Source organism: Nothobranchius furzeri, chromosome 2, assembly GCF_043380555.1.
Source record: "Nothobranchius furzeri strain GRZ-AD chromosome 2, NfurGRZ-RIMD1, whole genome shotgun sequence".
Lineage (NCBI taxonomy): Eukaryota > Metazoa > Chordata > Actinopteri > Cyprinodontiformes > Nothobranchiidae > Nothobranchius > Nothobranchius furzeri.
In genome coordinates, this window is record NC_091742.1 from 80,219,038 (window position 1) to 80,245,344 (window position 26,307).

Below are 26,307 nucleotides of genomic sequence, written 5' to 3' on the forward strand. Positions count from 1 at the left end.
AGTCAGGGGGCGGGGCTTAGGTGATGTCAGCTGTCCACATTGTCACTGTCTTCAGATGTGGTCAGTGATCACACAGACAAAGTATGAAATTGATCTGATCATGCACATGGGAGTTGTTAAGTCAAATAAAGTAATGGCGACTGGTCAAAGTTTGAGGCTTAGCCACGCCCATACCTTTATACTTATTTAAAATCCGACGGTTGAATTTTTTCCTCTATGTCTTAAGAGTATATAGCAGAAGTTTGAAGGTGATCGGTGGAAAGGGCGAGGAGATATAATTCTCCTAATAACGTGTGCGAAAACCACTAAATTGAGTAATTGCACCAAAATGGCCGACCTCCTGTGCGACATTGCGCTTGGCTCCAAGAGACTTTTTTGTAGGTCCTGAGACACTACATTAGTGTGCCAAATTTTGTGATCCTCAGTCAAAGCATGGCTTGGGGCTGACTGTTTTAATGGTCCTAGGGGGCACTGTTTCGGAAAATAGGCCACGCCCACAAACTTCAGCTGTCCAGTTATATTAGGGGTCAGAGTAGGATCACTCATCAGAAATTGTGTGGCAATGTCACAATGATTGAAGAAATGAGAGACAAACGTATTTCCATGGCGTGATGGTGAATTTCGCCATGCTCCCAAAGCTCCGCCTTTATTCGAAACCTGCCAGTACTATAGACCAAGTGACCTTAACTTGTCTGCTGCTATTTGCCACTGTTTGGTGGTGATTGGATAAAAGGAGTCCAATAGGGAGCTGTGAAAAAAAGAGTGGCGTGGCGACAGGTCAGAGTTTGAGGCTTAGCCACGCCCACACCTCTATACTTATTTAAAATCCGACGGTTGAATTTTTTCATCTATGTCTTAAGAGTATATAGCAGAAGTGTGAAGGCGATTGGTGAAAAGGGCGACGGAGCATCACTCTCCAAACAACGTGTGCGAAAACCACTAAATCGCGCACTTGGACCAAAATGGCCGACTTCCTGTGCGACTTTGCACTTGGCTCCAAGAGACTTTTTTGTAGGTCCTGAGACACCACATTAGTGTACCACATTTCGTAATCCTCAGTCAAAGCATGGCTTGGGGCTGTCAGTTTTAATGGTCCTAGGGGGCGCTATTTCAGAAAATAGACCACGCCCACCGGAATTTCACATCAGATTTTTTTGGGGGCCGGACTAGGATCACTCACAAGAAGTTTCGTGGCGATATCTCTAGAAATGACGAAATGGGAGGCAAACGTAAGGCCTAAGCGGTACGCCTGAGTTCGCCGCGCCGCCACAGCCCCGCCTTCTCCAGAAAACTCCCATAAAGTGACGCCAAGCAACCCCAACTTGTCTTCAGTTACCTGATACAAATTTAGGATGATTATTCGAAAGGGCGAATTTTGGAAAATTTCCTAGTAAAACTTGACCTTTTAAGTCCTGAAGGGGCGGGGCTTATGTGACATCATCAATCGACCATTCATTTGTCTTCGGGGGGCGATGATGATTGTCCATAGAAAGTTACTTTATCTGTAATTCTTTCATTTATGAAATTATAGCAATTTGAATTTTTTTGGCGAGTGCTCGAACTTTGAGGCCTGGTCCCGCCCCTTCAGTATTTACGAAAAGTCAATTTTATTGTCTCATTTTAATCGTCCGTCGCTTCTGTTCGATCGCACACTATTTTTGAGACGATCGTGCGAAAAATGACCAAACTGTTCAACCAAATATAGACCCAAGAAATGGCCGAAACAGGGTCAAAATGGCCACTTTAGTCCAAAATGGCCGACTTCCTGTTTGATATTGACCATGGATGCAAGAGGCTTTTCTGTGCATATTGTTGAGTTCTACAAGTGTACCAAATTTCATAACTGTACGATAAACTAAGCTTTATGGAGAGGGGTATTTTTCACTTTCTAGGGGGCGCTGTTCAGCCATTTTTTTATGAACTTTCACATCGCCAGTGAAATACGTAAATTTCACGCACTTTCTATATTGGGCCAGAATTTGGTGACTTTTTGGATATGCTAAGACCCCCTAAAGGCCAGTCAAAGACGCGGAAGAAAAAAGAAAGAAAGAAAGCGTAATAATAAACGGAGCAGATACAATAGGCCTTCGCAGCTTCACTGCTCGGGCCTAATTAAAGCTGCAAGCAGCGTCGTTCGGCCCTCGCAGCTCCGCGCCGCTCCGGCCTGGCCGGCAGCCCGGGGCACCAGGGCACGTCCGCAGAACACAAACGTCGACCACCCCAACACCAGAAACTGCTAACGGCCACCTTGTCCGCAACTCACCCTGACTCAGCATCCCCTTTGAGCCCACCATTATATTTTATGTCTCACCACTAGGGAATCCTCTATCTTTACCACACTGGTGGTGTGATGACAGTGACCAACTTTAATGCTATTCTGACCATGTTTTTTAAAGTTATCGAAGGATAACGTTATCTAGGTGGCGCTGTGACCAACTACAGAAAAGTCCCATTGAGGTCAGCTTTGGTGACATTATATAACATTCACCAACCGTTTGTGCCTCATTGGCTAAAGGGCATGATTGTTCATTGCCATATTCAGTTTCGGGCAAATCGGAGGCCGTTTGTGGAAGTTACAGTCAAATGTAAGGTCATGGCGTCACGCCAGCATTCACCATGGCATCAAAGCCCCTCCCTTTCTGGAAAGCTATCAGATCTGAATGGTCTTTAAAACATCATGAAGACACTGTATGACCTGAGTGTCATTTTCATTAAATTAGAGGGGACAAATATGGGCATTTCAACATAAAACAATAGACTTCCTGTTGTCAGGGGGCGGGGCTTAGGTGATGTCAGCTGTCCACATTGTCGTTGTCTTGAGATGTGGTCAGTGATCACACAGACAAAGTTTGAATTAGATCTGATCATGCACATGGGAGTTATTAAGTCAAGTAATGTCATGGCGAAAGGTCAAAGTTTGAGGCTTAGCCACGCCCACACCTTTATACTTATTTAAAATCCGACGGTTAAATTTTTTCCCCTTTGACTTAAAAGTACATAGCATAAGTTTGAAGGTGATCGGTGTAAAGGGCAACGGGCCATCAATGTCCAAACAACGTGTGCGAAAACCACTAAATCGAGTACTTGGACCAAAATGGCCGACCTCCTGTGCGAAATTGCGCTTGGCTCCAAGAGACTTTTTTGTAGGGCCAGAGACCCTACATGAGTGTACCAATTTTCGTAATCCTCAGTCAAACCTTGTCTTGGGGCTGACAGTTTTAATGGTCCTGGGGGGCGCTATTTCAGAATATAGGCCACGCCCACAAATCTCAGATGCCCATTTCTATTGGGGGTCAGACTAGGATCACTCACCAGACATTTTGTGGCGATGTCACGATAATTGAAGAAATGAGAGGCAAACGTATTGCCATGGCGTGATGGCGAATTTCGCCATGCTCCCAAAGCCCCGCCTTTTTTCAAAACCTGCCAGTACTGTAGACCAAGTGACCTCAACTTGTCAGCTGCTATTTACCAGAGATTCCAGGTGATTGGGTAAAAGGAGTCCAATAGGGAGCTGTGAAAAAAAGAGTGGCGTGGCGAAAGGTCAAAGTTTGAGGCTTAGCCACGCCCACACCTTTATACTTATTTAAAATCCGACGGTTGAATTTTTTCCTCTATGTCTTAAGAGTATATAGCAGAAGCTCGAAGGCGATTGGTGAAAAGGGCGACGGAGCATCACTCTCCAAACAACGTGTGTGAAAACCACTAAATCGCGCACTTGGACCAAAATGGCCGACTTCCTGTGCGACTTTGCACTTGGCTCCAAGAGACTTTTTTGTAGGTCCTGAGACACCACATTAGTGTACCAAATTTCGTAATCCTCAGTCAAAGCATGGCTTGGGGCTGACAGTTTTAATGGTCCTAGGGGGAGCTAATACAGAAAATAGGCCACGCCCACAAACTTAAGCTGACCTTTTCTATTGGGGGTCAGACTAGGATCACTCACAACAATGGTCGAGGTGATATCACGATAAATGAAGAAATGAGAGGCAAACGTATTTCCATGGCGTGATGGCGAATTTCGCCATGCTCCCAAAGCCCCGCCTTTTTGCAAAACCTTCCAGTACTGGAGACCAAGTGACCTCAACTTGCCTGCTGCTATTTACCAGAGATTCCTGGTGATTGGGTAAAAGGAGTCCAATAAGGAGCTGTGAAAAAAAGAGTGGCGTGGCGAAAGGTCAAAGTTTGAGGCTTAGCCACGCCCACACCTTTATACTTATTTAAAATCCGACGGTTGAATTTTTTCCTCTATGTCTTAAGACTATATAGCAGAAGTTTGAAAGTGATTGGTGAAAAGGGCGACGGAGTATCACTCTCCAAACAACGTGTGTGAAAACCACTAAATCGCGCACTTGGACCAAAATGGCCGACTTCCTGTGCGACTTTGCACTTGGCTTCAAGAGACTTTTTTGTAGGTCCTGAGACACCACATTAGTGTACCAAATTTCGTAATCCTCAGTCAAAGCATGGCTTGGGGCTGACAGTTTTAATGGTCCTAGGGGGCGCTATTTCAGAAAATAGGCCACGCCCACCAGATGTTCACATCAGATCTTTTGGGGGGCCGGAATAGGATCACTCACAAGAAGTTTCGTGACGATATCTTTGGAAATGACGAAATGGGAGGCAAACGTAAGGCCAAGGCGGTACGCCTGAATTCGCCGCGCCGCCACAGCCCCGCCCTCTGCCGAAAACTCCCATAAAGTGACGCCAAGCAACCCCCACTTGTCTTGAGTTACCAGCTACAAATTTGTGGTGATTAAGTGAAATGGGGCAATTTGGGACCTTTCACAGTAAAACTTGATCTTTTTGGTCCTGAGGGGGCGGGGCTTGTGTGATGTCATCATCCGACCATTCAATTTACTTTGTGGGTGGATGACGAATGACCACAGAAAGTTTGGTAACTCTATTCCATTCAGTTATGAAGTTATAGCAATTTAAATATTTTTGGCGAGTAGTCAAACTTCGAGGCCTGGCTCCGCCCCTTCAACATATACGAAAACTCAGAATCCTTATCTCATTTTGTTCGCCCATCCCTTCTGAGCAATTTTACACAATTTTTGAGACAATCGTGCGAAAAATGATCGAGCAATCCAATCAGAAACGGACCCTAAAAACGGCAAAAACGGCAAAAAATCGCCATTTCAACCCAAAATGGCCGACTTCCTGTTTGATATTGACCATGGTTGCAAGAGACTTTTCTGTGCGGACTGTTGAGTACTACAAGTGTACCAAATTTTATAACTGTACGATAAACTAAGCTTTATGGAGAGGGTTTTTTTTCACTTTGTAGGGGGCGCTGTTCAGCCATTTTCTTTGCGATTTTTTTGGGACCTTTAAAATATCAAATTTTTCACCAGGCCTGACAAGTGTGCAAAATATTGTGAGTTTTGGGGTATGTTAAGGTCCTCAAAAAGCTGTTCAAAGGGGGCACGGAATAACAAAAAATAATAATAATCAGAGCAAAAACAAGAGGCCTTCGCAGCGCTTTCGCTGCTCGGGCCTAATTAAAGCTGCAAGCAGCGTCGTTCGGCCCTCGCAGCTCCGCGCCGCTCCGGCCTGGCCGGCAGCCCGGGGCACCAGGGCACGTCTGGCAGAACAGAAACGTCAACCACCCCGACACCAGAAACCGCAAATGGCCTCCTCGTCCGCACCTCACCCTGACTCAGCATCCCCTCTGAGCTCACCATTAAATTGAATTGTAAGGTTACGGCGTTACGCCAGAATTCGCCATGGCATCAAAGCCCCTCCCTATCTGGAAAGCTATCAGATCTGAATGGTCATTACAGCATCATGAAGACCGTGCATGACCTTAGTGTCATGTTGACTAAATTAGAGGGGACAAATATGGGCATTTCAGCATAAAACAATAGACTTCCTGTATTCAGGGGGCGGGGCTTAGGTGATGTCAGCTGTCCACATTGTCATTGTTTAAAGATATGGTCAATGATCACACAGACAAAGTTCGAAAAAGATCTGATCATGCACATGGGAGTTATTAAGTCAAGTAAAGTAATGGCGAAAGGTCAAAGTTTGAGACTTAGCCACGCCCACACCTTTCAACTTTTGAAAAATCCGACGGTTGAATTTTTTCTCCTATGTCTTAAGAGTAAATAGCAGAAGTTTGAAGGCGATTGGTGAAAAGGGCAACGGAGCATCACTCTCCAAACAACGTGTGCCAAAACAACTAAATCGCGTACTTGGACCAAAATGCCCGACTTCCTGTGCGACTTTGCACTTGGCTCCAAGAGACTTTTTTGTAGGTCCGGAGACACCTCATTAGTGTACCAAATTTCGTAATCCTCAGTCAAAGAATGGCTAGGGGCTGACAGTTTTAATGGTCCTAGGGGGCGCTATTTCAGAAAAATGGCCACGCCCACAAATTTTAGCTGTCCATTTCTATTGGGGGTCAGACTAGGATCACTCACAACAAATTTCGAGGTGATATCTCGATAACTTAAGAAATGAGAGGCAAACGTATTTCCATGGCGTGATGGCGATTTTCGCCATGCTCCCAAAGCCCCGCCTTTTTTCAAAACCTGCCAGTACTGGAGACAAAGTAACCTCAACTTGTCTACTGCTGTTTGCCACAGAATCCTGGTGTTTGGGTAAAAGGAGTCCAGTAGGGAGCTGTGAAAAAAAGAGTGGCGTGGCGACAGGTCAAAGTTTGAGGCTTAGCCACGCCCACATCTTTCAACTTTTGAAAAATCCGACGGTTGAATTTTTTCCCCTATGTCTTAAGATTATATAGCAGAAGTTTGAAGGAGATTGGTGAAAAGGGCGACGGAGCATCACTCTCCAAACAACGTGTGCGAAAACCACTAAATCGCGCACTTGGACCAAAATGGCCGACTTCCTGTGCGACTTTGCGCTTGGCTCCAAGAGACTTTTTTGTAGGTCCTGAGACACCACATTAGTGTACCAAATTTCGTAATCCTCAGTCAAAGCATAGCTTGGGGCTATTAGTTTAAATGGTCCTAGGGGGCGCTATTTAAGAAAATAGGCCACGCCCACTAAATTCAGATATCTATGTCGCTTGGGGGTCAGACTAGGATCACGCACCAGAAGTTTCGTAGCAATATCACGATAACTGAAGAAATGAGAGGCAAACATACTTCCATGGCGTGATGGCGATTTTCGCCATGCTCCTGAAGCCCCGCCTTTTTTTGAAACCTGCCAGTACTGGATACCAAGTGACCTCAAGTTGTCTACTGCTGTTTGCCAGAGATTCCTGCTGATTGGGTAAAAGGAGTCCAGTAGGGAGCTGTGAAAAAATGAGTGGCGTGGCGACAGGTCAAAGTTTGAGGCTTAGCCACGCCCACACCGTTAAACTTTTGAAAAATCCGACGGTTGAATTTTTTCCTCTTTGTCTTAAGAGTATATAGCAGACGTTTCAAGGAGATTGGTGAAAAGGGCGACGGAGCATCACTCTCCAAACAAGGTGTGCGAAAACCACTAAATCGCGCACTTGGACCAAAATGGCCGACTTCCTGTGCGACTTTGCACTTGGCTTCAAGAGACTTTTTTGTAGGTCCTGAGACACCACATTAGTGTACCAAATTTCGTAATCCTCAGTCAAAGCATGGCTTGGGGCTGACAGTTTTAATGGTCCTAGGGGGCGCTATTTCAGAAAATAGGCCACGCCCACCAGATGTTCACATCAGATCTTTTGGGGGGCCGGACTAGGATCACTCACAAGAAGTTTCGTGACGATATCTTTGGAAATGACGAAATGGGAGGCAAACGTAAGGCCAAGGCGGTACGCCTGAATTCGCCGCGCCGCCACAGCCCCGCCCTCTGCCGAAAACTCCCATAAAGTGACGCCAAGCAACCCCCACTTGTCTTGAGTTACCAGCTACAAATTTGTGGTGATTAAGTGAAATGGGGCAATTTGGGACCTTTCACAGTAAAACTTGATCTTTTTGGTCCTGAGGGGGCGGGGCTTGTGTGATGTCATCATCCGACCTTTCAATTTACTTTGTGGGTGGATGACGAATGACCACAGAAAGTTTGGTAACTCTATTCCATTCAGTTATGAAGTTATAGCAATTTAAATATTTTTGGCGAGTAGTCAAACTTCGAGGCCTGGCTCCGCCCCTTCAACATATACGAAAACTCAGAATCCTTATCTCATTTTGTTCGCCCATCCCTTCTGAGCAATTTTACACAATTTTTGAGACGATCGTGCGAAAAATGATCGAGCAATCCAATCAGAAACGGACCCTAAAAACGGCAAAAACGGCAAAAAATCGCCATTTCAACCCAAAATGGCCGACTTCCTGTTTGATATTGACCATGGTTGCAAGAGACTTTTCTGTGCGGACTGTTGAGTACTACAAGTGTACCAAATTTCATAACTGTACGATAAACTAAGCTTTATGGAGAGGGGTTTTTTTCACTTTGTAGGGGGCGCTGTTCAGCCACTTTCTTTGCGATTTTTTTGGGACCTTTAAAATATCAAATTTTTCACCAGGCCTGACAAGTGTGCAAAATATTGTGAGTTTTGGGGTATGTTAAGGTCCCCAAAAAGCTGTTCAAAGGGGGCACGGAATAACAAAAAATAATAATAATCAGAGCAAAAACAAGAGGCCTTCGCAGCGCTTTCGCTGCTCGGGCCTAATTAAAGCTGCAAGCAGCGTCGTTCGGCCCTCGCAGCTCCGCGCCGCTCCGGTCTGCCGTCGCACCAGTGCACGTCTGACAGAACAGAAACGTCAACCACCCCGACACCAGAAACCGCGAATGGCCTCCTAGTCTGCACCTCACCCTGACTCAGCATCCCCTCTGAGCTCACCATTAAATTGAATATTAAGATTACGGCGTTACGCCAGAATTCGCCATGGCATCAAAGCCCCTCCCTTTCTGGAAAGCTATCAGATCTGAATGGTCATTACAGCATCATGAAGACAGTGCATGACCTTAGGGTCATGTTGACTAAATTAGAGGGGACAAATATGGGCATTTCAGCATAAAAAATAAATTCCTGTAGTCAGGGGGCGGGGCTTAGGTGATGTCAGCTGTCCACATTGTCATTGTTTACAGATATGGTCAATGATCACACAGACAAAGTTCGAAAAAGATCTGATCATGCACATGGGAGTTATTAAGTCAAGTAAAGTAATGGCGAAAGGTCAACGTTTGAGGCTTAGCCACGCCCACACCTTTCAACTTTTGAAAAATCCGACGGTTGAATTTTTTCCCCTATGTCTTAAGAGTGTATTGCAGAAGTTTGAAGGTGATTGGTGAAAAGGGCGACGGAGCATCACTCTCCAAACAATGTGTGCGAAAACCACTAAATCACGTACTTGCACCAAAATGGCCGACTTCCTGTGCGACTTTACGCTTGGCTCCAAGAGACTTTTTTGTAGGTCCTGAGACCCCACATTAGTGTACCAAATTTCGTAATCCTCAGTCAAAGCATGGCTTGGGGCTGAAAGTTTTAATGGCTCTAGGGGGCGCTATTTAAGAATATAGGCCACGCCCACAAACTTCAGCTGTCTATTTCTCTTGGAGCTCAGACTAGGATCACTCACCAGAAGTTTCGTAGCAATATCACGATAACTGAAGAAATGAGACAAACGTATTTCCATGGCGTGATGGCGATTTTCGCCATGGTCCCAAAGCCCCGCCTTTTTTCAAAACCTGCCAGTACTGGAGACCAAGTAACCTCAACTTGTCTACTGCTGTTTGCCACAGAATCCTGGTGATTGGGTAAAAGGAGTCCAGTAGGGAGCTGTGAAAAAAAGAGTAGCGTGGCGACAGGTCAAAGTTTGAGGCTTAGCCACGCCCACACCTTTCAACTTTTGAAAAATCCGACGGTTAAATTTTTTCCCCTATGTCTTAAGGGTATATAGCAGAAGTTTGAAGGAGATTGGTGAAAAGGGCGACGGAGCATCACTCTCCAAACAACGTGTGCGAAAACCACTAAATCGCGTACTTGATCCAAAATGGCCGACTTCCTGTGCGACTTTGAACTTGACTCCAAGAGACTTTTTTGTAGGTCCTGAGACACCACATTAGTGTACCAAATTTCGTAATCCTCAGTCAAAGCATGGCTTGGGGCTAATAGTTTAAATGGTCCTAGGGGGCGCTATTTCAAAACATAGGCCACGCCCACAAAATTCAGCTGTCTATTTCTCTTGGAGCTCAGACTAGGATCACTCACCAGAAGTTTCGTAGCAATATCACGATAACTGAAGAAATGAGAGACAAACGTATTTCCATGGCGTGATGGCGATTTTCGCCATGGTCCCAAAGCCCCGCCTTTTTTCAAAACCTGCCAGTACTGGAGACCAAGTAACCTCAACTTGTCTACTGCTGTTTGCCACAGAATCCTGGTGATTGGGTAAAAGGAGTCCAGTAGGGAGCTGTGAAAAAAAGAGTAGCGTGGCGACAGGTCAAAGTTTGAGGCTTAGCCACGCCCACACCTTTCAACTTTTGAAAAATCCGACGGTTGAATTTTTTCCCCTATGTCTTAAGGGTATATAGCAGAAGTTTGAAGGAGATTGGTGAAAAGGGCGACGGAGCATCACTCTCCAAACAACGTGTGCGAAAACCACTAAATCGCGTACTTGATCCAAAATGGCCGACTTCCTGTGCGACTTTGAACTTGACTCCAAGAGACTTTTTTGTAGGTCCTGAGACACCACATTAGTGTACCAAATTTCGTAATCCTCAGTCAAAGCATGGCTTGGGGCTAATAGTTTTAATGGTCCTAGGGGGCGCTATTTCAGAAAATAGGCCACGCCCACCAGATGTTCACATCAGATCTTTTGGGGGGCCGGACTAGGATCACTCACAAGAAGTTTCGTGACGATATCTTTGGAAATGACGAAATGGGAGGCAAACGTAAGGCCAAGGCGGTACGCCTGAATTCGCCGCGCCACCACAGCCCCGCCCTCTGCCGAAAACTCCCATAAAGTGACGCCAAGCAACCCCCACTTGTCTTGAGTTACCAGCTACAAATTTGTGGTGATTAAGTGAAATGGGGCAATTTGGGACCTTTCACAGTAAAACTTGATCTTTTTGGTCCTGAGGGGGCGGGGCTTGTGTGATGTCATCATCCGACCTTTCAATTTACTTTGTGGGTGGATGACGAATGACCACAGAAAGTTTGGTAACTCTATTCCATTCAGTTATGAAGTTATAGCAATTTAAATATTTTTGGCGAGTAGTCAAACTTCGAGGCCTGGCTCCGCCCCTTCAACATATACGAAAACTCAGAATCCTTATCTCATTTTGTTCGCCCATCCCTTCTGAGCAATTTTACACAATTTTTGAGACGATCGTGCGAAAAATGATCGAGCAATCCAATCAGAAACGGACCCTAAAAACGGCAAAAACGGCAAAAAATCGCCATTTCAACCCAAAATGGCCGACTTCCTGTTTGATATTGACCATGGTTGCAAGAGACTTTTCTGTGCGGACTGTTGAGTACTACAAGTGTACCAAATTTCATAACTGTACGATAAACTAAGCTTTATGGAGAGGGGTTTTTTTCACTTTGTAGGGGGCGCTGTTCAGCCATTTTCTTTGCGATTTTTTTGGGACCTTTAAAATATCAAATTTTTCACCAGGCCTGACAAGTGTGCAAAATATTGTGAGTTTTGGGGTATGTTAAGGTCCCCAAAAAGCTGTTCAAAGGGGGCACGGAATAACAAAAAATAATAATAATCAGAGCAAAAACAAGAGGCCTTCGCAGCGCTTTCGCTGCTCGGGCCTAATTAAAGCTGCAAGCAGCGTCGTTCGGCCCTCGCAGCTCCGCGCCGCTCCGGTCTGCCGTCGCACCAGTGCACGTCTGACAGAACAGAAACGTCAACCACCCCGACACCAGAAACCGCGAATGGCCTCCTAGTCTGCACCTCACCCTGACTCAGCATCCCCTCTGAGCTCACCATTAAATTGAATATTAAGATTACGGCGTTACGCCAGAATTCGCCATGGCATCAAAGCCCCTCCCTTTCTGGAAAGCTATCAGATCTGAATGGTCATTACAGCATCATGAAGACAGTGCATGACCTTAGGGTCATGTTGACTAAATTAGAGGGGACAAATATGGGCATTTCAGCATAAAAAATAAATTCCTGTAGTCAGGGGGCGGGGCTTAGGTGATGTCAGCTGTCCACATTGTCATTGTTTACAGATATGGTCAATGATCACACAGACAAAGTTCGAAAAAGATCTGATCATGCACATGGGAGTTATTAAGTCAAGTAAAGTAATGGCGAAAGGTCAACGTTTGAGGCTTAGCCACGCCCACACCTTTCAACTTTTGAAAAATCCGACGGTTGAATTTTTTCCCCTATGTCTTAAGAGTGTATTGCAGAAGTTTGAAGGTGATTGGTGAAAAGGGCGACGGAGCATCACTCTCCAAACAATGTGTGCGAAAACCACTAAATCACGTACTTGCACCAAAATGGCCGACTTCCTGTGCGACTTTACGCTTGGCTCCAAGAGACTTTTTTGTAGGTCCTGAGACCCCACATTAGTGTACCAAATTTCGTAATCCTCAGTCAAAGCATGGCTTGGGGCTGAAAGTTTTAATGGCTCTAGGGGGCGCTATTTAAGAATATAGGCCACGCCCACAAACTTCAGCTGTCTATTTCTCTTGGAGCTCAGACTAGGATCACTCACCAGAAGTTTCGTAGCAATATCACGATAACTGAAGAAATGAGACAAACGTATTTCCATGGCGTGATGGCGATTTTCGCCATGGTCCCAAAGCCCCGCCTTTTTTCAAAACCTGCCAGTACTGGAGACCAAGTAACCTCAACTTGTCTACTGCTGTTTGCCACAGAATCCTGGTGATTGGGTAAAAGGAGTCCAGTAGGGAGCTGTGAAAAAAAGAGTAGCGTGGCGACAGGTCAAAGTTTGAGGCTTAGCCACGCCCACACCTTTCAACTTTTGAAAAATCCGACGGTTAAATTTTTTCCCCTATGTCTTAAGGGTATATAGCAGAAGTTTGAAGGAGATTGGTGAAAAGGGCGACGGAGCATCACTCTCCAAACAACGTGTGCGAAAACCACTAAATCGCGTACTTGATCCAAAATGGCCGACTTCCTGTGCGACTTTGAACTTGACTCCAAGAGACTTTTTTGTAGGTCCTGAGACACCACATTAGTGTACCAAATTTCGTAATCCTCAGTCAAAGCATGGCTTGGGGCTAATAGTTTAAATGGTCCTAGGGGGCGCTATTTCAAAACATAGGCCACGCCCACAAAATTCAGCTGTCTATTTCTCTTGGAGCTCAGACTAGGATCACTCACCAGAAGTTTCGTAGCAATATCACGATAACTGAAGAAATGAGAGACAAACGTATTTCCATGGCGTGATGGCGATTTTCGCCATGGTCCCAAAGCCCCGCCTTTTTTCAAAACCTGCCAGTACTGGAGACCAAGTAACCTCAACTTGTCTACTGCTGTTTGCCACAGAATCCTGGTGATTGGGTAAAAGGAGTCCAGTAGGGAGCTGTGAAAAAAAGAGTAGCGTGGCGACAGGTCAAAGTTTGAGGCTTAGCCACGCCCACACCTTTCAACTTTTGAAAAATCCGACGGTTGAATTTTTTCCCCTATGTCTTAAGGGTATATAGCAGAAGTTTGAAGGAGATTGGTGAAAAGGGCGACGGAGCATCACTCTCCAAACAACGTGTGCGAAAACCACTAAATCGCGTACTTGATCCAAAATGGCCGACTTCCTGTGCGACTTTGAACTTGACTCCAAGAGACTTTTTTGTAGGTCCTGAGACACCACATTAGTGTACCAAATTTCGTAATCCTCAGTCAAAGCATGGCTTGGGGCTAATAGTTTTAATGGTCCTAGGGGGCGCTATTTCAGAAAATAGGCCACGCCCACCAGATGTTCACATCAGATCTTTTGGGGGGCCGGACTAGGATCACTCACAAGAAGTTTCGTGACGATATCTTTGGAAATGACGAAATGGGAGGCAAACGTAAGGCCAAGGCGGTACGCCTGAATTCGCCGCGCCACCACAGCCCCGCCCTCTGCCGAAAACTCCCATAAAGTGACGCCAAGCAACCCCCACTTGTCTTGAGTTACCAGCTACAAATTTGTGGTGATTAAGTGAAATGGGGCAATTTGGGACCTTTCACAGTAAAACTTGATCTTTTTGGTCCTGAGGGGGCGGGGCTTGTGTGATGTCATCATCCGACCTTTCAATTTACTTTGTGGGTGGATGACGAATGACCACAGAAAGTTTGGTAACTCTATTCCATTCAGTTATGAAGTTATAGCAATTTAAATATTTTTGGCGAGTAGTCAAACTTCGAGGCCTGGCTCCGCCCCTTCAACATATACGAAAACTCAGAATCCTTATCTCATTTTGTTCGCCCATCCCTTCTGAGCAATTTTACACAATTTTTGAGACGATCGTGCGAAAAATGATCGAGCAATCCAATCAGAAACGGACCCTAAAAACGGCAAAAACGGCAAAAAATCGCCATTTCAACCCAAAATGGCCGACTTCCTGTTTGATATTGACCATGGTTGCAAGAGACTTTTCTGTGCGGACTGTTGAGTACTACAAGTGTACCAAATTTCATAACTGTACGATAAACTAAGCTTTATGGAGAGGGGTTTTTTTCACTTTGTAGGGGGCGCTGTTCAGCCATTTTCTTTGCGATTTTTTTGGGACCTTTAAAATATCAAATTTTTCACCAGGCCTGACAAGTGTGCAAAATATTGTGAGTTTTGGGGTATGTTAAGGTCCCCAAAAAGCTGTTCAAAGGGGGCACGGAATAACAAAAAATAATAATAATCAGAGCAAAAACAAGAGGCCTTCGCAGCGCTTTCGCTGCTCGGGCCTAATAATAATCAGAGCAAAAACAAGAGGCCTTCGCAGCGCTTTCGCTGCTCGGGCCTAAAAAGAATCTTTACTGTAAAACAGGAACTGAAGGTTCACTGGAAAAGCCCAGTGGAGATCGAGAACGGGAACGCAACGTCTGAGGAGGGGAAGCCACCTGGGCTTACGGCATTATCATGCTGATTACCAAGGAGCTGAGAACTTCTCTGACTGCATTCCTTGCATTCCTAAGCAAGGATGTGTGGAATCAACTTGGGCTGACTGGGGCTATCTGGGTGGTGTGGAGCCGATGCTAGTGTGAAAGGGGCAGGCTGGGAGACATTTCAGATGATAGATTAAGGCAGTGTTGCCAGATGTACGATAATTATCGTATTTGTACCATAATTTTGGGCTCTGTACGATGTACGATCAATAGTTTCAAAAATCCTCAAATGTACGATAATTTCACATTGCATCTAGTAACACCATCTTTTGCTGTGGCTTTCCCAAGTCAATTATATAATTTTAAACTGTTCTGAAGTCAGATTTCACCTCAGTGCTTACAGGTTTATAAATGTCTCCTACAAACTAATGAAAAAGAGAAGTTTGAAAATTATGTGAAAAACGCTGAAATCAAGCTATGTGGCTTTTTAGTCCAGCACAACATTGCAATGAGAAGCACAGACCACTTAGTACAGGTGATTAAAGGCATTCTGCTGTGACAGACAGTGAATCAGATGAGGAGATTGAGATCAGCAACTAGGTGAGTAGGCTGCTGTGTCATTTATTGGGTCAGTTTTTCCACTGCTGTGATGTTTTGTCGCGTGCTTTTAACCTATGTAGAAATGAAATAAATAGGGCTGCGCAAATGTGCATGTTGTGTCAATGCGTGGAGGTCGGAGTGGTGCCGACACACTCTGCACGTTTATAAGCATTATATTACTGGTTTTAAAGATGTTTATTTAAACAGGGCAATATAAAACACCTTCTTTGTTATATTATATTGGAGTGAGAAGTCGTTTATAGAACGTTATTATCAAATTTATAATGCACGATAATTTGTACTGAAAAACGATAATTTAAGCCTCTCTGTACGATATTGTGGGATTTTGGATCTGGCAACACTGGATTAAGGCAGAGCTGTTCAATTCTGGGCATGGAGGTTTGGTATCTAGCACGTTTTGGTTTTAACCCTGCTTCAGTACACCTGATTTTAGTCAGCAGGTGATTAACAGGCTTCTGCAGAGCCTGATGAGCTGCTGCACTGAATCTAGTTTGTTGGACCAGAGAAACCACTAAAACGTGCTGGATACAGGCCCAGATTTGAATAGCCCTGGATTAAGGCTTTAAGAAGACAAATGCACAGTGAGGAGATAGGTTTTGTTTCAGTTCTACAAGCGGACACTGGGGGTGTTAAACGCAAGCCTAAACTCTCTAGTTCCCCTCTAACATCCTGTTGAATGTCAAAAAATAATTAATCAGTATAAAGTTACGACTTTACAAAAAGTATTAAGTGTTGTTCAATTTTTCTTATTAATAAAATAGATATAAAATTTCATTTCTTTAAATGCTGGATGTACAAAGTGAAAAGAAATAGCAAAGTTTTACCATTTTGCATTCAACGTCATTTAAATGATTTATGTACGGCTGCAAAGATCCCAGAGCAATCAGTTTCTGTAATGAAGGATGACTTGATGACAAACATTGAAGGTAAATTATGGAGAATTTGTGCCTCTGACGCTGACACTTCACCATCTGGATGTAAACACTTCAACCTATTTAACCACCGGTTGGTTTTGCTTCCTGTCACTGTGTCGCTGTCTGATCTGACTGGTTGTCTCAGAAGGTCAACCTTCCTTTAGCGAGTCGCTCGGTGTTTCCCCTCTTTCCTCTTTGCTAGAACATCAGCGTTCTTCTTTCTGTGTAATGATCTGTTTATGAGTTAAATTATGGATCCTTTGAGAGATTTTTTCTGTCTTTCAAGATCTTTTTCTCCTTCACAGTAGCCAAACTTCTGCAGATTCTGCTTTTGCATCCTGTCTGTTTGTCTAACTCAAGATTAAGATGTAAATTCTTTTCTTTAGTTATTCGTGAAGGGAGTTGTGAATCAGGAGGAGCAGCAGGAGGTGTCGTACCCGCCGGTCCTTCACTGTGTCTTCTGTGGAGCCAGAGGACTGTTCGTGGACAGCCTGATCAGAAACACCTCAGCACATATAGTGGTGAGACTTCAACATTTACCCTTAAATCAAGCAAACCAAACGTTGCATCAAATAATCATCAAAGTGTTAAAACAGCACAACAGCTTAAATTGATAATTATTGTTCAAAAATATTGCAGAAAATCTAAATTACGTCCGTCATGGAGCAAATCCCCACTGTCTTGATGCATCATGCTACGTAAGCCCTCAATATTTTGCAGGAATAACCACTATTTGAAAAAAAAAGGTTCATGGGTCAAAATTCAGGGGCAGCATTCTGGTAAGGAGCCGACCAACCCGATGTAGGTTTTTGATTGTGATTTTGGACCGTCTAGCCTTCACATGTCTTCTCACCTCTTCTTCAGGATATGTCCTGTTGCCTAGCAACTGCAGCAGCGCTAAATAGAAGTTAAAGTTATAGCTGTTGAGGGTATATGTTATTATCGCGTTAATGCATTCATTAATTAATGAGATAAATAATGTGCATTAACACTTTTTTTTTTACTTTTTTTTGAGTCTGCCGTTTGCTCTAAACGGTTTAAAGAGCAATTCACCCACAAATCAACTTTTTATGCTGAAAAACGGTAGACACGTGTACTCAATAATTTGGCCCTTTAGTGAATCTCAGTTAAAATGTAAAAATTCTGCCTAAAACTGACAGTGTTGCGCTGTCTTCAGTTAAAAACTGCACTGCATTTGAATTTAAATCTGCCATCGCTATTGGCTAAGATGGTACCTATGACGTTAGTTGGTACATTATGCTGTCACACTGTCATTGTTAGCCTGTGTGTGTGTGTGTGTATTTGTTAGCGGCCAGGTTGTGAGTCTGGCCAGCATCATAACTATCAGCTGCTGATTGGCTAGGGAGTGGAGTCGCTGGCTGCTCTGAGCTCTCTACTTGCTGCCTGCAGCCATTTCCTGGTTCAGAGTCTGACAAAAAGCCATAAAACTGAACAGAGTAGGGCTGCACAATATATCGTAAATATAACGTTATTGCGATATCAGCGTGCACAGTAAACATATCGCAAAGAACAGATAAATATCGCAATGAATGGTCAGCTCAAATGTTTGCTACACATAATGCATTCTGTCAATCAAATGGAAGCAGGATGTTTTTTTAACAAATCAAATAGAGCTCTTTACCCATTTGACCAACTGGGTGGGTTCTCATAGGTTAGATGCCCACCCCCGAGGCGGGCGGCACTTCATTTAGATGGTTAGCAAACACCTGAGTTAGCAAAACCTGCTCTTTTTGCTGATTCTGCTTTTCCCGGGATCCACGGATTGCCTTTTCTTGTTCATTTTCTTTTTCCCTTTCCTCACATCTTTTGCTTTTCTCACTTTTATGATTTTTTTTGTTTTGTTTTTGATTATTTTTGATCCTGAGTTAAGTTTTTATTTATCGCAAGTAATATGGTCATCGCAATATTAATCACTGTTATCGAATGGCGCAGGTTTTCCTAATATTGTGCAGCCCTAGAGCAGAGTGTTCATCATCACCACTGTTTTTGTGCTGATTTATGTTTCTATGTAGCATAAAGATCACCTCATACTGTTCACCCATCTACATGTGCTATTTTTGTCTGGAGTAAAGATTGTGTCCAGGGATAGGGGTGATGAGTAAGGATACACCTGGCCCATCCTTGAAATTCGGGGAAAGTTTTTAGGAACATTGAAATTTAGACACTCTTATTGCTTCTCTGTGACATAATCAGCCTTTAAACTGTGCCTTAGAAACATGCGGCCCCTGAATTTGGACCCAGCCTTTATGTTGTGGTGGTTTTATTGGTCCTGTTCCATGTTGCAGATTCTGTGAAGCTGATGAAGTGCTTGCATCAAAGGCCACTACTAGGAAGAGGTGTGGACTCGAGTCACATGACTTGGACTCGAGTCATTATTTTAATGACTTCTGACTTGATAAAATTTATAAAGACTTACGACTTGACTCGGACTTGAACGCCAATGATTTGCAATTTGAATCGACTTGCATCTGTTGGCTTGATGATGACTTGAGCGCATTTGATATTTTAGCACAAAAATGGCACGACATGGACAAAATCATGAATCATTCTTGGTTCTGGGTTTGATCTTGTACTGCTAAATGCAGCAGCACTTTGTTTATAATCAGTTTCAGTTGCATTTTCTGCTTGTCTGAGCAAATAAATGAAGCTTTAAAGGGACTTTACAGAGTTTTGAATTTGTATGCTCGCGATTGCCCCCTCTGGCCAAAAGCATAACGGCAGCTTCAATAGGAGGCTCATGCACGAGGTGCCCATGCTGTACGTGCACACTGCTTAACGAAAATAACAGTCAGCTTCACAGAGCTCTGAGAGCTGACAGTCCCTTGTGTGTGTGTGTGTGTGTGTGTGTGTGTGTGTGTGTGTGTGTGTGTGTGTGTGTGTGTGTGTGTGTGTGTGTGTGTGTGTGTGTGTGTGTGTGTGTGTGTATGTGTGGCCTGGAGGACAGAGGACAGGAGAACGCGCAGCTAATTAATTAAATAATTTGGTTCTGTACCTTTCTCTTCAGCACAGCCGACAAAGGTTTATGACGGGTCAGTCTTCCTGCATGCTCAGATCATGCCCTTCCCTTGCTTGATTGTTCCAAAATGAAAGTTGAACCCACATCTTTTTTATCTGTGAATTCAATGCCGTTCGGCGAGTCTCAAATAAAAATTTGGGCATCTTACTGTAAAAAAATATACCATTAATGTAAAAAAGAAACTCTAAAAAAAAAACTGTGTCCTCACCCAGAATCAAACCCAGGTCTCCTGCTCCAGAGTCTGACATCTAACTAGATGAGCTAAACCACCACTGATGTCTTTGGTATCTGTAATATTTATATCCTTGATTACAGCTAAAACAACGTTTAAAGAACGGTTCGGAGTGAAAATGGCTATTTTGTTGCTAATTTGCAGGAAATATCTAGAAGAAAGTAGCTAAGGGTCCTCAGAAATGTAGCTAGGTTCATCACTAGGCGTTAGGAACAGCGACAAAGTCGCTGAGTTGGCACTACCTCACTCTCTGCTGCTAAAGCTACGGATAGGAAATGCTACGGGCTATGCCTGAGCGTGAACGCGCATGAAGCAGCCTGCTCGACCCGAGCAGCTCAGCTCAACTCTCTTTTACTGTGATTTTACAGAAAAACAGGCAATCACAGTAAAAATGCCAGGGCTCATTCTACAGGGCCAGGGCATTGCAGGAGAATGTATGAAGAAGACATTTATTATTTCTATACATGTTTTGGCTGTCAAACTTCCATAATTCCAGCTTTATTTCTGGAATTTATTTATTATCATCGTCATTATATTGAAGTTTGACAGATGACTTGATTATGATTTGAAAATTCAAAGTTAAGGACTTGGACTTGACTTGGACTTCCACATCATTGACTTTGGACTCGACGTGGACTTGGTTGTCTTTCACAGGGACTCGACTCGAGACTTGACTGGAAAGACTTGTGACTTACTTGTGACTTGCAAAGCAGTGACTTGGTCACACCTCTGCTACTAGGTCCTTGTGGGGATTTCTTAGCCATTCTTAGGTGTATAAAAGTCATAATTAGTCACAATCTTACATGTAGATAGCTTCCTGAATGGCCTCGGCTTAAAGAAACAGTATTTATGTCCCTTGGGGCTAGTCAGAGTCAGCTAACACCAAAGTGTATCACCCTCATTTTTAAAGAGCTCCAGTCTCCAGAGCTGTATCATGGAAATGCTGTTTCATAAAAATTATACACCGTTGTGAGTTTTGAATGATCCAAAAGAGGACATGCATTTAAAATAGTTGTGTTTTTTTGACCAAACAGGTTGGCTCACCTGGATTCCTGCTCCTATCAGGGCTTGCGGAGCCTGTTGTACGGGCCTACTCCCTCATTGCAGACCTAGTGGAGAGGTATAAAGGCACCCAGTCTAGACGCTGGGACACAGGGGAGAGAGGCTTAGGTGAGTCCCTGGACTCACGCCGCGCCTTCAAAACCCTGGTAGAGAAGTGGGACGACAGACACACTCTGGACCTTCTTGTTCTGCCTGGGTCAGTAAAGGAGATCCTGTTGGATTTAGTGAAAGAATCGAGTCTGGGATCAAATCCAGAACTTACTGTTGAGAGTACCAACTCTTGTAGGGATTCTGAACGTAGGCGGGATAAATCCAAAGCCACCAAATTAACACTTCCCGATCCCCTTGGTCCCACTGATCAAAGGGCCGATGGAATGGCTGCAGGCAATGACTCAGCAGTTAATGACTCTTCTTTCAAAGCTTTCATGTTCGCTGTAGGCCCACGAGGGTGGGCGGAAGGGGCCGAGGAAGAACTCCTGCACTCGCCTCAGGAAGTGGGAGAAGAAGTGAAGCTTGAACATCAGGGAGCGTCAGGCGTCAGAGTGGACAACAGGCAGCAAAAAGATGAGGAGCAGGTCTCAAAGGACAACAAGGACTTTTTACTTCTCCTGAAGTTCTTCACAGCCATGGGGTACACGGAGGAAGTTGTGAAACGGGTCCTTGCAAGAACTGGACCCAAAGAAGCATCACAGATTCTGGATTTGGTCCAACAGGAACAGGATCGTAGTGACCGCGAGCAGAAAAATGGTAGTGTCCCAAAAGTGATCAGTCCAGTCAGTATTACTTCAAGTCGAAGAGAAGCCCAACCCTGTGAGACGGAGGATGAGGAAACAGCCACAGAAGGGGTCGAGGTAAGAAACGGTGATGGAGAAATGGGATCGGATCAGGAACAAGAGGAGTGGGGGGCAACCACAAGCCCAAGTCGGGAAAAGGGAAGTCCAGAGATGGAAGGGACAGAACAGGAGGAAGACTTTGTCCTTGGGGTGTTGAAAAAAGCGGCTGTCAGTTGTGGGTACACCGAACAGAACATCACCAAAATCTACAACAGGCTGCCTGATGGATCTACTCACCAGCTGCTGCTGGAGCTCCAGAAAGAGGGGAGCAGAGACACCGACAGCTTAGGGGAAGAACCAGAGATTCAGAAGTTGGTGCTGGAGAAAGGACTGGACGATGGACCTGCTGAAGCTCAGCTAAAACAAGATGTTGAGTTCCTGTTCCATGAACAGAAGAGAGAATCCGGTGAAAAGGGAACGGTAAAGGTGGCAAACCTTTCTCCAAAGTCAAGTTTGTCTGGCTGGACCGATAAATCCCAGCATCTAGCCACCAGCCAGTTTGCCTCACAACCAAAGCAACAACCGCCTTTAAACACACAGACACAACACACCAACCTGCCTGAAGTCAAAGGGCCACCCATGTTTACCTACCCCTCGGCCCTAAATACACACCCTCCTCTTCCCAAACACATCCAGACCCCTCACTGGATCGATCCGTCCACGTCAAAGCAACTCCATCCCCCCAACTCAAAACGCCAGTCAAAACCGCCGCCGCAGCCTCAACCCCATATCTTCACCAACAACGACTCGTCTTCCACTAGAACAAAGGAAAGGCAGGACTTTGTTCCCTCTTCTTCGGTGGTGGTGACAGGGGAGCAGCGCTTCCTGGAGGGTCTGCAGACCCCCTTTGAGCTGAAGCTGACAGACGAGCCAGGAGACCCAGAGCTGAGGACGGTCATCATTGATGGGAGCAACGTAGCCATGAGGTGAGAAGTACTTTTACTCTCTGCTGTCATCTACTCCTGTTGTGTCATTGTTTTCGTTGGAGAACATATCTGAACAGTTTAGAAAACTTCACACTTCTCTTTACGCGTGCCCCTCAGCCACGGCTTGGGTCATTTCTTCTCCTGCCGAGGAATCGCCCTGGCCATCCAGCATTTCTGGGAGCGCGGTCATCGGCACATCAGTGCTCTGGTGCCACAGTGGAGGCAGAAAAGTGACCAAAGAATCAAAGGTAACACTTTGACATGTCTTTATTAGAGCGGGACGATTGCAGAGACGTTAAACGAAGGGTTGCAGGTTCAAGCCCCGCTCACTCAGTTGCAGTCGTGCCATGGGGCAAGACACGTCACCCGCCATGTCTGCTGGTGTTGGTAGGAAGGGACCAGTGGCACCTAGAATGAATGACAGTCCCACTGTCAGTAACCCTAACCCTAGCCCAGGGCTGCTGTGGCTCATCACCGCGTGCCTGGATGAATGACTGCTGTGTTGTAAAATGCTTGACGGGGTTCTAGGACTCTAGAGGGTCCTTTACAAATACAGGCCACTCTTGTATTGATTTTTCAAAGCAGAAGTGTCGGCAAAGACGTGTCGATGCCTCGCTTCACCGTATTTGATACTTTTCAAAATGAAGCTTCAACATCACACACATTGTGCCAGTCTTTAATTCAGGGTGGGGAGGTGTGTGTGTGTGTGTGTGTGTGTGTGTGTGTGTGTGTGTGTGTGTGTGTGTGTGTGTGTGTTGGTCAGAGGCGGTTTTACCATTAGGCATAGGTAGGCGGCCGCCTGGGGCCCCCTTGTGTTGGGGGGCCCCCTAGCCCTGACCGCCAGCACCCCTCTGTTAATGCCACAATATTCTTATTACCAACCTGTGGCCGCAGACAGGATTGGACATGCGCACTTCTCATTACCATAATTCCTGAACCGTTCAAGATATCATTAAAATTCCAAAAGTGCTGAAAAGATTAAAAATGGGGCTTTTCGTGCATATACAATACATTACGGTAGCCACCGGGATTCCCTGTCTTGAGCGCACCGAATCACAACAAAGGTTGAGAGACGTGCTGAGTTTGTCATCCAAAATGCTCTGTTTCATAACTTTTGAATGGCTGATCAGATCCCGGAAATTCCAACGGTTCCTAAAAGTACATAAAACCAGCTTTCCAACGATCTATAGCATGAAGCAATCAGAGTTAGGGAAAATATCGCTACGAGGGGAAATCCTGCTGTACAGCCTGATTGAAACGGAGCGCAGCGCCACGGTGAAAGCGGATAACGGAACGGGGAAGCTAATTAGCATAAAAAGCCAGCAAGAAATTATGGAAATGCCTCAAAGAAAATCAACACAATCCATTAGGTGTCCCAGAAGGCCAGATCTCCGGTGAACCAGGATATGAATGTTTGTTCAGTCTTTATTTTTTATTTTTTTATTTGAACAACCCTCAACTATTTGCTAATTGTAAGATTCAGCATCATTCCAGTATTATTTATCTTTTTACAATAAATAATTATTTTTGCTAAAACAAATGTTTTTGGTATAGCAGTGCACGGTGTGCCAGAGAAGCACCCCATGGCAGTGTGAGGTGTGTTCTGCCTGCAGCTGGAGAGAAGCTGCTTCAAGGTCTACCACATCAAATAAAAACGTCTGAAAGTTTACAAAAATAAAGTCTTAAAAACTGCTACAAGACACCAAGGTTCAAACTTTTTTAAGAATGGATGCATTTCAGTTCAAAGTTTAAATTGTTTGCCCAGTAAGTTTGAAGTTCCTGTTCAGTAATAACTGTAAAAAATTCAAATCCGTTTTTTGCCTTTTTCACTTTTAAGCTGATTTTTTAAAGGCTGTAATAGAAATACATTCTAAATAGAAGAAGAAGAAGAAAATATCATTTCTATAGCGCCTGTCAAGATAAAAATCACGAGGCGCTTCACAAAAATAAAAATATAAATATAAAAAAGCATTTAGAAAATGTTTAAAAATATATTTAAAATGAGCAAAAACAGGCAATTGGGATTTAAAAAATGTTAAGAAAGAGAGAGAGTGAATAGGAAAAAGGGAAATCAGTGAGGAAGGTGGAATAGGTGGGGAGAGCAGAATAAAGAGAGAGTGGTGAAGAAGATCGTGCAAAAGCCAGCTTGAACAAATGAGTTTTCAGCTGCTTTTTAAAGGAGACCACTGAGTCCACTGATCTCAGGCTCAGGGGGAGAGAGTTCCAGAGTCTGGGGGCCACAGCAGCAAATGATCTGTCACCTTTGGTCTTTAGCCTGGTGCTGCACAACCAGTAGGCTTTAATCACTGGACCTCAGGGACCTGCTGGGGGTGTAGGGACTAAGAAGATCACCAATGTAAGATGGTGCTTGTCCATGTAAGGCTCTATAGACCAGAACCAGGATTAAGAAATGAATCCTAAAGTTCACTGGCAGCCAGTGAAGCTGGAGGAGAAGTGGCTTCACGTTTCTTTTCGTGAAATGTTATAGTGGTTTGGAAATACAAACCATACACTGAAAGCTGAGGTTGTTCTGAAAAAAGGAGAAGAGTTACACACACTTTGCACTATTTATTACAATTTTACAGCCATAAGATTAAAAAAATATACCAGGCGGCCCTGTTATAATTATGGTCATAAGAGGGTTATTAAGACTGCGATGCACAAACAGGAAGTGATTGGTAGTCATTCCACTCCAATCCAGTTGGTGGCGGTAATGCACCAAATTGTTGTTTGCCAAGTGCCATAAGACCACAAATAAGAATAAGAAGAGAGGCGGGAACATTCGTAACAAACTCAAAGCGATAGTCAAAACATTAAGCATGACATGAAGTTATCCTAGTGGCTCCAATAAGAGAAAGAATTAGCTTGCTTCATAAAAGCTTTTATTTTCACTTCTGAAAGTGACGTTGTTTTTCGATGTAAACATCAAAAGGAAGCAGAAAGGAAAGACTATGGAAAATGTTTAAAGGGAGGAAAACAGACCAAAATGGAAAATAGAAAAAAAATAACTAAGGCTAAAGCACAGGAGCGCTGACAGAAAAAAGAAAGCAGAGCAAATATTGAAAGCACTCAAAGGGAGGGAAATACAGGAAAAAGAGGAGGACTAATAAAAAGGGAAAATAACTCATGTCAGAAGAGGGGAGAGTTTCGCAAATCCAGTTAAAGGTAAGATTGTCAAAAGTTTAGTGTAAGGGGCCCCATGTCTGTGTTCGCCTTGGGCCCCCAAATTGCTAAATCCGCCCCTGGTGTTGGTGACAGGAGATAAATTCTAACTTGTGGGTTGAAAACACAAATCAGATCCAAGGGTGTTTATTGTGCCGAGTGTGTTCTCAGGAGAAGCGTGGGTGTTTCCCCTCTGAGTAGATACAACGTAGTTTATTATGTTCTCCTCTCCCTCAGAGCAACACTATCTAACAGAACTGCAGAAGCTGGGCCTGCTCTCCTACACCCCCTCCAGAGAGGTCTACGGCAAGAGGATCAGCTCGTACGATGACAGGTCGAGGCTCTGCTGCCTGATAATGTTTGTCTAAATCACTATTAGAGTCAGGTTCTGGAAACGCTTTAATGAGCCTGCCCTCTGCCCACAGACTGATTCTGCAGCTTGCCCAAAAGACAGATGGAGTGATCGTTACCAACGACAACCTGAGAGACCTTTCTGATGAGTCGCCTGTATGGAGGGACATCATCAAAAAAAGGTTTCACTTAAAGATTGTTTTTAATACTAGCAC

General features: G+C 44.4%; 1 protein-coding gene across 1 annotated transcript in view; it reads left to right on the top strand.

The window, feature by feature from the left end:
• khnyn (KH and NYN domain containing) overlaps positions 1-26,307 on the top strand; it is a 53,180-nt gene that overhangs the window by 22,736 nt on the left and 4,137 nt on the right. The window contains exons 3-7 of the mRNA XM_054747443.2: positions 16,876-17,010; positions 20,793-22,579; positions 22,697-22,827; positions 25,979-26,075; positions 26,167-26,274. Of these exons, the coding sequence (XP_054603418.2) occupies positions 16,876-17,010; positions 20,793-22,579; positions 22,697-22,827; positions 25,979-26,075; positions 26,167-26,274 (2,258 nt within the window). The remainder of the gene's footprint in view (positions 1-16,875; positions 17,011-20,792; positions 22,580-22,696; positions 22,828-25,978; positions 26,076-26,166; positions 26,275-26,307) is intronic.